The sequence below is a fragment of the Setaria italica genome, chromosome IX (assembly GCF_000263155.2).
Source record: "Setaria italica strain Yugu1 chromosome IX, Setaria_italica_v2.0, whole genome shotgun sequence".
Classification (NCBI taxonomy): Eukaryota; Viridiplantae; Streptophyta; class Magnoliopsida; order Poales; family Poaceae; genus Setaria; species Setaria italica.
This window is the reverse complement of record NC_028458.1, coordinates 49,050,438-49,063,785: the sequence shown is the minus strand read 5'-3', so window position 1 is coordinate 49,063,785 and position 13,348 is coordinate 49,050,438. Positions and strand designations below refer to the sequence as shown.

The window sequence follows — 13,348 nt, the reverse complement described above, 5'->3', positions numbered from 1 at the left end:
TCATTAGCAGATTTTTACTTGTCAAATTATGGATTAATTAGGCTTAATAGATTCGTCTCGCCGTTTAGCCTCCACTTATATAATGGGTTTTGAAAATAGTCTACGTTTAATACTCCTAATTAGTATTTAAACATTTGATGTGACGCATGCTAAAAATAAGCAAAGGGAAACAAACGCCCAGCATCAAATAAGTTGAACTTCAACCAAGCATCTAAACACGCCCTGACGCCGCTGATCGCGTCGGCCTGACACGCTCTTACCGCGCCGCGAATAGAATACGCTTCTTGATGGGGTGCAGAGCGGCGTGCCTGACGTCCAATCCATAATTGCTCGCAACCATATCGTGACGACGACGACGACTTCTTCCGTTCCGTCGCCGCGCGCGGCCGTTCAGCGAGGAGGCCGGCACGTAGCCGCTCGCGAGGCCGGTGCGCCGCGCATGTGGCCTGCGGGGGTCGGCCATGTGAGGGGGCCAAGCAGGGCTGTTCAGACTTGCATGGCGCCGCACGGGGTTGGTGGTGGCGGCGCGCCCGGGCGCCCGCCGTCCGATCCGGCCCGACCGGTCGAGATCGCTGGCGGATGGGCCCTGCTTCCACGCGCGACGCGTGGCTGTCGCTGCCCCGGTGTCCCCCGTCACTGGCGATCGACCGGCGAGAGCTCAACGACCTAATGGCGGGCGGCTTTGCTTTGCTTAACCAACTTGTGTGGTTAGCTAGACTAGATAGATTCGGTTTGCCTTGGGCTTTGCCGCCACGGTGCCCCTGTCATCCTGGCAGGGCAGCGGCGGCACCCCCCTGGCTACCTTTCCGTTCTTTTCCGCGGACCCAATGGGGGAGGCGTCCGTACGAGCCCCAGCGCTGCGAGGACCACGTGCTCGCGGACGCGCGGTGGTTGGCAAAGATCTCTTGCCATGTGCTGATGTGCCGATCGGTCGACGCCGGATTGCCGGTGCGCCGCGCCGCGCGCCGCGAGACCGCTGGTGCGCTGGAAGCCTGCAAGCGCTCGCGCGAGCCCGTGTGTGATCGCGGCCTCGCGGGTCTGTGCAGGGCCTGCTGGCGACGGCGTTCCGCGCGGGGTGTCAACTGTGACTCTGTGAGATAACCTCAGTCCTAGCGCCTATCCGTGGACCGTGGAGATCCGCTACATGGGATCTAGAAGTTGAACTAAGATCATCGCAAAAAAAGAAAAAAAATTCTAGAACTAAGAAGAATGCATCTCTAATATACGAATCCCGGTCACGGGATCGGGCGCTCCTCGAGCCCTCGTTGAGCCACGTCACGCTGTTTTTTTCAACCGTCCGGTGCAAAGCAGGTTGGCATCTTGCCGTCGGTTTCGTGCCTCTGGCGCTAGCGATCGCGACCCTTCGCGTGACTTCGGCATTCCCCCGTTGGTCCTGTCTCCCCGTAGCCGTCGCATCTGGCACCCCTCGCGAGTCGCGAGCTCCGGCCAGCCCGGCATCCATCAGAGCATCACCCCTCCGTGTGGGGCCTTGGCTCCCGCGTCCTGCCCTCGCATCACTCTTCGCTCGCAGCAATCCCATGAGCGTCCGTAACCATCGCAGCAAGCAAATGGGTTCATCGTAGCGGCCAGTGCTGGGAAGTGGGAAGAGGTGGCGGCAAGGATGGAGGAACTGGAGCAGAGCACCGGGCTGATGTTGCTGCTGTAGAAGGAAGAAGGTCTGAGTACGGCTGCTGCCTCTCGCCAAGCAACACGGCCGGGCGTCGGCTGCCGGCATCCAGTTACGGCTCCGGCCATTCACTTCTGGTCATTCGTCCGCACCTGCATCCAGCTGCGGTCCATCATCAACGCCCCATCTTCCTAGAACAGCATAGCACCGCACTGAGACACTGCCTGCTCTTCTTTCTTCCTCAACACACATAGTACAGCTGCTGCTGCTCCCCTCTCCCGTCCAACTGTGCAAAGCAGCATGTTGCCTGTAGCTCCATTTCAAGCAATCCCATGTAGCTCCATGGTCAAGCAATATGCATACCAAACGCCGATGCTTCCATAGATTGCTTCCAAATCAGAATAATATGTTTCACATTTTAATTAATGTTCAGTTCAGTCTAAATGCTAAACTTTAGATTATTTATGCTTAGCTGCAGCACTAATTTTTGAGGGAAATTTAACCGAGTTTTGATATATGTAGTAGATGCCGTCACATGAGATTCTAGCAATGATATATAAAACTGTTAACTCTCTGGTAAGGCTACGTATTTGTGCTTCTAATATATTGCACTGAGTGAGTTACAGCAAGCCTTAGGAAACAAGTAACAGAACCCTTCATCATATGGCTTTTTTAATTAAAATTGATTTCTTAAAACACTCTGTATTCATTTTATGTTCTTTTTTCCTCATACTGTTTCACCAAAAGCAAAAAGAAACAGAACAACAACATAGACTCTCTTTATCACAGACAGGAGCAAGCTTACTTGGTATACTAATATAGACAATTCAATTTCTTAATTATTTAAGTACATACAGTTGTATGCAATGTTATAAAACCAGCCATGGTAGCTATTTTTCTAAAGTAAGTAATACAAATGTTTTCATGGTGCATTACCTTAGTACTCAGACATAAAGATTTGTACAGTGGTTTGCTTCCAGAAAATAAATATTCTAAGCACTAGCATAACTATATGTTTTCCTCTCTTTTGCAACGCTTCAGATATTTTGAAGAACAATCCCCAGGTTTGATGCTCATAAATTTCCAATACAACATATGTTAGATGGCCAGTGACATAATAGGCAAGAGGTGAAATTTCAAAAGCTGCTGAAGGGCAATTAATTTCATTCTTTTGTCCTTTAACTTCTACAGTCTTATTATGCATACTAAAACTTGCCAGCTCCTTTCATCAGGCTCCTGCATATTTGCAATCATATCAGCCTTCTACATAATTGAAATCCTCTCCTGCATATTTGTAATCATATGAGCCTTCTACATAATTGAAATCCTCTCAAAGCTGTTGTACCAGTTCGTTCTTAACATTCATCAAAGAAACCTCTAGCTGATCTATCTCCAATGTGTCAAAGTTGTTCTGCTTTCAAATACATGGAGTCAAATACTGCCAATTACTGTATTTTCCTTAAAGCTGAACGATTTCCTGTGACCAAAGCCGTCATTTTCAGTTTTGATTTCTGCAATGGCTGCCTTCAAGTGAGAGCCAAAACTCTGATCAGATGCTTCCAGGTTATCGTAGTCCACTAAAACAATCGAGTTATCACTATTTACTTGTTTTTCCTTCCAACAAAATCTTCAGTTGTTTCTCAGCGGGTGTTACTATTTTGTTGGTTTTCCTTAGTTAGCAACCTGCAAAATACCAACTTTGTTCTCTTCCCAGCTCTAACTGGACATCCATGGCAAGCTAAAACATCAGCAGCCAACTTAAGAAAACGAAAATTTATGGGGCGGTTGACTCCAACAAGGGCGCGGCAAAGCCGCGCCTGGGGTTCTAGTGAAGACATATCTGCTGAATATTATTTGTCGTAGACAAAGGATGAAAGCATCCATGAAGCAACATCCTATTCCTATCCTTTCAAGATAGGCCCAACACCATCAGCCGATTGGGCCGAATGTATGTTTGTAACGTTTGGACCATGAGGCAACCTATCCACCATTCTGTCGTGCCCAAGTTAGGCCCAACACCATCACCCGATTGGGCCGATGCCGACAGCATGTCGTCAATCGTTACTCTTACCTAGACCAAGTCCACGTACACCATGGACCCGTACCCATGCCGTGGCCCGCAGCTCTGGAAACCGTCGTGCGACCAGCGTACGGTGCCTCCACCACCGGTCATCGACGCATCGGAACGAGATCCTCTGCCGTTGAGTCAATGCCATGTGGGCCCACATGGCAGTGGCTCAAAGGTAGAGGCTCAACGGCAGAGGAACCTCCCTCCGACGCATCACGCTCGCCCACTTCCCTTTCCCTCCCTCGCGGCCTCCCCCACCTCGCCGATCTAACGGGGAACGCGGAGAGGCTTCCCCGCTCCGCCACCGCGCCGCTGCTCCGCTCTGGGAGTGCGCCGCCATGGCATCCACGTCCTCCTCCAGGTACGCGAAGCACCGCCGGATCGGGGAGGACGAAGAGACGGAGGAGGACGAGGAGGAGGCCGAAGAGGAGGTACTCACGCTTCCGCTTCCTTCACGCGCTTGCTCGCAACCCGGTTCCGATTTTTTTTATTTTTTACCAATAGTGTTCGGTTTGGTGCTGTCGTTGCGTAATGACGGGGATTGGTTTTGGGGTGTACTTACTAGGTTCGTAGCTTGAATTGCTGAAGTTTCGAGGCTACTTTTGGAGAATTTGAACGGTATTTTGGTCGCTAAAGTATGCTAGTATCGGACATGTCGATGTATTGGCCACCAGATCACGGTTCACGACTGTGTTGATCAGTTGGTGCAGTCCATTATTGGGCTGTAAGCTGTTTATAGTGTTTTGCTTCTAAAGGAGTATGCATTTGCAATTTTGCACGTTTCCTGCTGCAAAGTGCTACTGTAAGAGGCAGAACAACTTGGCAGTTTGTAGGGATCATATGTAACAAACTCTATGATGCTTAATTGCATAATGTGTGTCTTCAAACACGCTAATTGCTCGGTAACTGCAGCCGTGCTTTGTTGGATACCATTTGCTGAATTATTTAGATTGACAGCGTGTAACTTGTAATTAGTGCTAGCTTTTCTTCACTGTTATTTTTTGTAAGGCCCAGTGTGTGCAGCTCCATACATTTTATCAGAAGTTAAAATTTTGCTGAATCCTTTTGAGCTGAAACTTATCTGTTGATTATCATACTCTATTTCTATCTACAGCTTGAACGGTTCGATGATTTCACTATCGCTTCATCATGGGAAAGGTCTGCAAATCTACAATGATGCTATCCATTTTTTATTATCGTTTTTGGTCAATTTTAGTTATCTGCAAAGGGTTATTGAGATTTTCTTGATCATCTAGGTTTATATCTGAGATAGAGGCCATTTGCCGTCAATGGCTTGCAGATGGCCCGAAGATCTTAATGGTACTGCTCTGTCTGGGACCTCATATTCAAGCTCGTGCGATAAACGTTGATCTGCTAACTAACATACATTCTTGTAGCAAAAAGGTGCAGAGATTGTTCCTCCCTTTGAAAACTTATACTTGATCAAACGTGAACTGAAGCATGGGAAAAGAGTGTATTCTATGGAGTATCATTTCATGAAATCTGCAAAAGGTGATTTTGTTAATGCCTTCAGCAAGTTTGTGTGTCATGTTATTCTTCTCAAGATAACTTCTGCTTTTTATTCTTGTTTTCTTACAGTCACTGATATCTATCTGTAGGCAAAAACTCATACTGGGATGATGATACACATAGCATGCAGCTCTCATTTGGAGTTGATGAATTTTTGGTATGATTTTTTATGTCACATTTATACAAGCATAGTCCGTCACATGATTTTTCTGCTGGGTGCATTTATATTACTTCAAACGTTTTTGTGTTTTTTGCTTTTATTAACTCTCTTTCAGCATAAAGCAATTTCAATTTTGCCAATTAAAATCACTGAATTATTAGTGCAACAAACTTTATGTGCCCCTCCAAAAAAATATTCACCAAGCTCTAATATGTAGTGGAGCGTAGTTATTGTGCATAGGCTAGTTTACATCATTAAATCAAATCTCATAGTGTTTCTTATGTGCTCACAGATGATTGCTCCGCTGAGTGCCAGCGGTGTGGTTCTTGACGATCCAGAATCAACTAAGCTTTTGAGTTCTGTAGCAATTGCCCTTTCTAATTGTGGCAGGTGAGTGAGTTTTAAAGCTTAGCTTCCCTGACAAGCGTTATCACTGTCATTTTACTGAATGATTGTTGAAATTTAGCAATTGGCCAGCATTTGTACCCGTTCATGACCCTTCACGGAAAGCACATATAGGAATTCAGAACTTGGGAACAGTATTTACTCGAAGATTTGAAGCTGATCGAATTGGTAGCCAAGTGCCAATAAGACTCATGCATCTGGAGGGGTTACATGAGCTATTTCTATCAAAGTTTGTGAGTGTCTCTAAAAGCTTTTACTGTTTCCTGATGTCTGTGGTCTTCCATTAAATCTTAATAGTATTTAACAAAACTAAGAAGTTGCTGAGAAAAAGCCAAGATAATTTTTTTATAGGAGGTAAAGGTAGGAGTGGCTAACCGTTATACAATGCGTAGCATTTGAAATTTAGAATATATCACTTGCTTTCGTTCAGTAATTCTGTTCATCTTTAACTTCTCTATATTCAACATGTCCTACCGACTGCTTGTGTTTGTACATGGGTTAACCTTCATTTTTCTGTTTTTGACTTTGGAGGTCCTATCCTCAACAGATTTTCCATCCAGGGTAAAGGTTCACTTCTCAATGAAGCTTACCTACAGGACTCCTGAGTATGATTATGATAATGAGACTTTAGATTCTGAAGCTGCTGAGTCATTAACTGAAAATGAAGTTGCAAGCCACCCCAAAAAACAATGGGACGATGATTGCCCTTGGGCAGAGTGGTACTCTGCTGAGGATCCTGTGAAAGGTAACTGAAGTCTCATGTCTTTTACAAGTAATTATAAATAAACAACCATAATTGAAGAACCGACGTTAGCCATGGGACTGAACCTAAAAGGCACAGGTCAGTGTCATTAAGCTACCGACACTTACAAAAATTTCCACTGAATTATTCCACTTTACACCTGTGCCCTTTCACCATCCAGTAACATGAGGTCTATCCACTTTGATATATACCATCCAAGGTTGATCTAGCATCACTGCATCATATATTACAGTTTTCATTATCCTATTTTAGTGGTAGTCACCTCATTTCAATCGAGTTGTTCCCTTGTTTTACATATAAGTGCATTTTTGTATAAGGGTAGTACATAACATAGTTATTGAGATTCACATTTTACCTTTGACACCAAAAGTTATCTCCACGTAGAAGATAATCTATCCTTTCATTGTAAAAGTAACTATGGAGGTAAAATATTTCTTGTTCAGTCTTCATACAAGACAAAAGGAACCCTAACATGGACAAGGTAGATTTCTTGTATAGAAAATTATCTATAATAAATAGGTCCACTTTTCCAGTGAGTTGAATGATACGTTTAAGAAGTGTTATCTCTTAGTTGCAAGTTATATATTGGATTTGATACATATCATGTTTTCAATTTTCCAGAGGATATTTCATATTGATGTATATTTAATAACATGATCCATTTGGTTATCCTAGGTTTTGAGCTGACTGCCATTTGGGGAGAGAGGACATTTGAAGAAACCCTTGAGATGGCTGAAGTGGAAAATGCTTCTTCCTTTGATGCTGATAGCTGGTTTCTTCACCCAGTTGTATCTCAATACATGTAACTCTTTTTTGTAAATCTCTTGTTGACCGTCTGCAAGTAATTTCAATTTCATGAAGTATAAGCATCATATCTATCCATCATTTCAACACTCACCAGTTAGGTGTCTAGTACATACATAATAATGTGTTGTTTTCCCATATTCTGGATGCATTTGTTTTGATATATGTTCAAATTTACATTGTAGGGTAGATGATTCTATTGGAAAATTTGTTGGGTTTGCATCCCAGCTACATCTTCTAGTGAATGCGTATGAATCGTCAGCGGAGGCACAGTTTTTGGAAGACTTCGTTGCAGGTTAAGAAGTTGATACGAGTCACTGTACCTGCCAAGTGACCCCAATTACCTTTCCAGGATTTTGTTTCTAATTCAAATTTGCCGTGCTAGGTAGCAGATACTTCAGGCCAGGACAATTCAAAATCTACTACTACTGTGCCTCCACCATCTGTTATTGATCGTGTTATGAAAGATCTTTTCAGTGATGGTACTATTTATCCTCCTTTTTTGGCCTGAAAGAAACTTATAGTTACTAAGTCAACACATTATCTAGCATAATGGAGCCAATCACTTATGAAGTTCAATACTGAAAATCTGAACATTCCACAATGTTTCACTAGGCTGTGAGTACATAAGTAATTTGCTGGTTCATATGGTACTTTTTGCATGCTATTCAAATATTAGCACTTTGGGAAGCTTCTCTTTAAATCTACGTAACTGGAGTGACCAATTAATCTGAGTGTGAGAATGATCTGCTAGCATTTGCAGAAAAGGGATTACTGCCTGAACTCATGCTACTCTCTTTGTGTGTTCGTGGTTTGGCAGCATCCGGAGTTTTAGTTCAGCAGACAGCAGTCTTCATGGATAGTTCTGTCTTGCTTGATCTGATTAGTCACCTATAGTTTTATCCCGTGACTTCCATCCCAGTTTCCCTTTTTACATCTCAGCTTGTGTGCATGCTTCACGAGCTGCTGAGCCAAAAAAAAAAAGGGTGTCAACCCTACCTTGCCATCAAAAGGATGTCAACCCTAGCTTTTGAGGTTGCAGGTAGTGATTGGCGTTGCTGGATTCAGAAATTCAAACTCAACTAACAATAATGAAATGGCATTACTTCTTAGTGAAAATTAGGTAGATGGATCATGTTATTTTATTAAATTTCTGCACTCTTCTCTTCGAATTCATTTTGAGAATCCAATAAACTCTTATGTTTCTGTTCAACAGAGGCTGGAAACTCAAACTATATGGAAGCAGAAAATAAGCATAGCCGTGCTATGAGAGGTGCACCTGCAGATTCACTTTTTGGCCAGTTCTGTTTGCACGCACTGTGGTTTGGCAACTGTAATATACGCGGTGTGTATTATTGCTGACTTTTCTTTTAATTTCTGTTTTCTATTGGAGAGCTTTATTGATAAAAGACTTGGTTGTTATTCCAGCAATTGCTGTGCTGTGGATTGACTTTGTACGTGAAATCCGTTGGTGCTGGGAGGAATCAGAAAGATTGCCTAGGATGAAAAGCAGTTCGAGCATTGATCTCTCCTCTTGTCTTATCCACCAAAAGTTACAAATGGTACATCAATACTTTTTCCTTGTCTTGAGGGCCACATCTCCTCATACGAGATTATAAGTCAGAGAGAATGCTATTTATTTAGTTATATTGTTGCTTGATATACTAGTTTAATGAATTTAAAAAATAATACATGTATATTGTAGTACTCCTAGGTTCTAGCATGATTGTGTCTTCACCGGACTCAGACAACACACGCTCTCAGCTCTGCTCTGCTGCCATGCCAGGATGGCAAGCTCTGATATGGCCTGTGTCAAGCCTCCATTGTTGTGCTTGGCCTACACAATGCCCTCAATTCCACAGCAACATCGATGCTCCAGTGTTGCTACCATCATGTCTTTGCCACTACGCTAAACCCAGCTATGATGCTGTCCTTGCATTGTGCTCCTCATGCCAAAAGAATTGGTCTCATGCAGGCTTTGGATAGGTAGCTTGATCTGATAGCGATTAAGAGGACAGGTCTGATCGACACTCTGGGGGTGTTGGTTTAAGGGAGGAGGTTATTAGGACAAGAATAAGTTTGAAGGTTATTTTTTTGTTCGGATTTATTTTTTATCTAGTTTTTTTTAGAGTGATAGAAGGGGGAGGTGAGGAGGTGATATAGAATCAGTCACTAAGCATCAGTCCTATATACAAGAAGGATCCATGCAATTTTCATTATGTTACTCTAACAAGGTATACAGTCTCATGGGTTTTCACACTTTTCTGCAAGCCGCTGTTTGTCAAATGATGCAACTACTTTTCCCCTACCTCTTTCACATCTAATAAATTGGCATTAAGGGGCTATTTTTTAGTTATCTTACGAATGGAGAGTTGGCAAAGTGAAACATGTTTTTAACATTCAGTACTTAATTTATTGGGTGAGCTGTTTCTTTCCAGCATATTTTAAGCAGTTGTGCCTTTTGCTTTTTCTTTTGGCAAGCTTGCGATATGCATTGAGAGAAAGAAATCACTGAACCGCGAGAAAGGTGCCGGCCACAAAGATGAAACTTCAAATGCTACGGTAATATACTGTCATTGACTGTTTTTATTTGGAATTTGAAACAGTTTGATGGTTACTCATAGTTTAAGAACAGGCAGTGAACAAAACTCGGAAAGGATCAGCTGGTGTTGTGCCTAAAATGATGCTCCTGAATACATTTCAGGAAATGCATGCTCCATATACTCAGGTTCTGCTTGTGCTCTTCTTCAGATTTATTATTGTGATCCTCATGCACTGCCTCATGTTTCCATCAGTTCCTTAGGATGCACCTTTGATGACCGAGGATATGCATGAAGAAAGGCTCCATGCAGCAGAAGCTTTTGGCAATGCCATTGTAAGTTCTTGAAGTTGCTCTTTGTATGCATGAATGGTCAAATCCCTTTCTGATTCATAGTTTGTCCGAAGAACTACAGTAGCTCAGTTAATTGGAGGGATATATGCACTACTTACTCTATTGCATAAGTCCGCCTAACTAAATCGGATTTGATTTTCATAGCATTCCTCTGTTCCCGCAGGGTCTATCTGGTCAACTGGAAAGGGATATATTATCTTCAGGTAAGATTTTCTGGGAACAGCATGACTTAACATCCGTTACATGATGTGTTATTGTTCCTAGATCTATCTTCATAAATTTTCTTTTACTTACTCTGATTTATGAGCAAGGCAATGGGCTTTTGGATTAGGAATTCTTCTTTTCCTTTTTGTTACTAGTATTGTAGAATTTCTTCATTTGCTACTAACAGGAAGCTCTGCTCCTTGCTTAGATATGTCTGCTTTTAAAGCTGCAAACCCAGACGCCGTTTTTGAAGATTTCATTCGGTGGCATTCACCTGGTGACTGGGTGAGTGAGGACAAAGCAGATGGTAATTCAGGTTGGCCTCCTAAAGGAAAGCTTTCTCAGCGTATGTCTGAACATGGGAATATGTGGCGCAAAATCTGGAATGATGCTCCACCATTGCCTGTATCCGAACAGAAGTCGCTGCTTGATCCTGTTCGGGAAGGAGAAAAGGTAGTTCGTTGTTTCTTATCCATGGTGATTCCATAATCATATAAGAAGGCATGTTGGCATTGCAACTAATTATGGTGGAGCAGGTGGTTTTGTGCTAGAAAGTGGTTCTTCAGTTATAAATGACCGATCTGAATATGAATAATGTGCAGTTTGAAGGTTTCAGTTATTAATTCAAAGAAAACTAAATTAATCAGCACATATTTTCTTTACCTGGAAATGGGAGTTCTGAACTGCATGGGGTTGGCTCTCTTTTTAAGTTGGAACCATGATCTTCGTGACTATTAGTTAGCATCTAAGTATCTTACTATAGATAAAATACTAGCATGATGCGTATTAAGCTTTCCATATATGTGATACACAGGTGCTTCATTACCTTGAAACTTTGAGGCCACAGCAGCTCCTTGAGCAAATGGTGTGCACTGCCTTCAAATCATCAGCTGATATCCTGAACAAGACCACATATGGTGGCTTCAAGTTAATGAAGACTAAAATGGATCAGCTGTATGCCACAATGGCGTCGACACTGAAATCTCTTCAAGGTACTACTATACCTTTCATACGGCTGGCTGTGTGAACTGTAGACTTATATTTTGAAGTAAGTATCTATGGATTGTTTTTCACAGGAGACCTTCTGTTACCAAGATGAGCTTTTGTGCCCGCTTATCCTTTGTCTAACAAAAGAACCAACAGCCAGTTTGAAATGTTGAATGTTTTTAAGAATATTTTTCTGTCAAAATGCACCTTTAAAACACAGCCCCAGGATTATTGGCTGCCAGGCAAATAACAGATACTCCAAATAAAATATCCAACTTGTATGCCAGCAACCCTTTAGGGACTAAAGAACTTCCAGGATCTTAAGCACTGGCCACAGGCAGCGATACTGAGTCTGTTGTTTTAGCAGGGAATTCTGACATCAGTGATTTGGCTGGAGACCTGAAGAGGCTTTGTCAAGTCTTTGAGCACATCGAGAAGTTGCTGATTCTTGCTGCTTCCATCCATAGGAAGCTTATAGATGCTCCACGACTGGCGCAAGCAATTTTTGCTGATTACTTCAACTACTATCTTCCGAAAATGGGAAGTACTTTGGAAAGCATTTGCTATGAAAAGGTAAATGCTATGTTCTTTACCCTTCGTTCGTTACATACGGTCATTTGCAGGAACAAAGTTGATGGAACTAAAATGTTCATACGTTCAGTTAATTTGCTCATCGGTTGCCTACATCCTAAAATTGCAGTATATGATAGTTTACTAGACAGTAAACACTGAAGGTTTTCATAGTACTCCCTCCGTTTTCAATTATATGACGTTTAAGACAAGCTTAATGAACTAATTAGCTTTCCCTAAACGTCATATATTTAAAACATAGAGTATGAAGATATTGTTCTACAACACTGCAAGTTTCTCTGTCACTTATCAGTTTTTTCAGCCACATCATGTGGGTGTGGACTAGAGATATTTTAATTCATTGCTATGTGCTTCTTTTTTCTGTTTAAGTTTATTCAGAATCTTAATTTTTCTAAGACTCCATCTGGTGTTACTCTGTTAGTTTCTTGCTGTGCCCATGCTCTGTCGTTGTTTTGCCAGCAAATTTTCTGAGGCCATGTTCCTGATTTCCTTTTAACATTCTATGTTAGGAGTTCACCACTAAGGAAAAAGTGGGGATGCATGAGAGAGATGCTGTGTCAAACCTTTTTCCTCCCCCTACTGCAAATCAATCATGGAGGAAAGTTTTGAGCATGGGAAATCTTTTGAATGGCCACGAACCAATGCAAAGAGAAATCATATTCTCAGTCAAGGAGAGAATAAGCAACGGTCACTATTCGAGTCCGACCCCATTATGTACTGATGATGAGCAGATCCAGACACATAGGATGTATATATCTGGGACATCTAATGATCTTTGGGTTGCATTGTCCGTGACATCATGGGATTGAGCTGCACATATATGTATAAGAGAAGAGGTTGAATCGAGAATTTGCTTAGTATTCCGATGGTGCCGATCTACAGGTGGATTAGCAACACAGTTTTGGCAGCAAATCAAAGGATCAAATCCTCATCCACGAAAATAATACTGGGATATGTATGACTGACGTCTGTGGCTGTAGATCTGTATCTTAGTGCCGTGAGCTGAGTGAATTCTTTGATTTGGCTTTCTGTAGAGAACTGGAGCTACATAAGCTCCATTTTAGCCGAGGGCATTGTTTGGAGTGGAGGACTTGGAAGTCGCATCGATCGTCTTGTGTAGTGTGATGTGACGTGGAGCATGATTTACGCTGCATTCTAGTTATGCTCGCATTCCACTCAGCCACCTGTTCCTATTCCCGTCTCGGTAGCTGATATTGCATGCAGACTTCATACTTCGTCAAGACAGAACACTATAGCCGATGTACGGTTCTTCCAAGGCCTTGTTTAGTTGCCAAAGTTTGGAGGCGTCAAATTAC

At 42.7% G+C, this 13,348-nt stretch overlaps 1 protein-coding gene across 2 annotated transcripts; it reads left to right on the top strand.

Moving 5' to 3' along the window:
• Positions 1-3,893: 3,893 nt before the first annotated feature.
• LOC101780530 (rab3 GTPase-activating protein catalytic subunit) lies at positions 3,894-13,211 on the top strand. Of its 2 annotated transcripts, none has more exons than XM_014804574.2 (21): positions 3,894-4,126; positions 4,810-4,853; positions 4,952-5,015; positions 5,093-5,207; positions 5,315-5,382; positions 5,678-5,775; positions 5,852-6,023; positions 6,322-6,535; positions 7,229-7,355; positions 7,543-7,652; positions 7,750-7,839; positions 8,574-8,702; positions 8,786-8,919; positions 9,839-9,919; positions 9,993-10,085; positions 10,161-10,232; positions 10,414-10,453; positions 10,663-10,907; positions 11,269-11,446; positions 11,806-12,014; positions 12,542-13,211. In XM_014804574.2, exons 1-21 carry the CDS (start codon positions 4,034-4,036, stop codon positions 12,839-12,841), a joined length of 2,676 nt encoding a protein of 891 aa, XP_014660060.1. In that variant the 5' UTR covers positions 3,894-4,033; the 3' UTR covers positions 12,842-13,211. The 2 variants fall into 2 exon arrangements, with proteins under 2 accessions (XP_014660060.1, XP_012698422.1); XM_012842968.2 differs by having other exon boundaries at positions 3,895-4,126; positions 11,809-12,014.
• Positions 13,212-13,348: the final 137 nt, after the last annotated feature.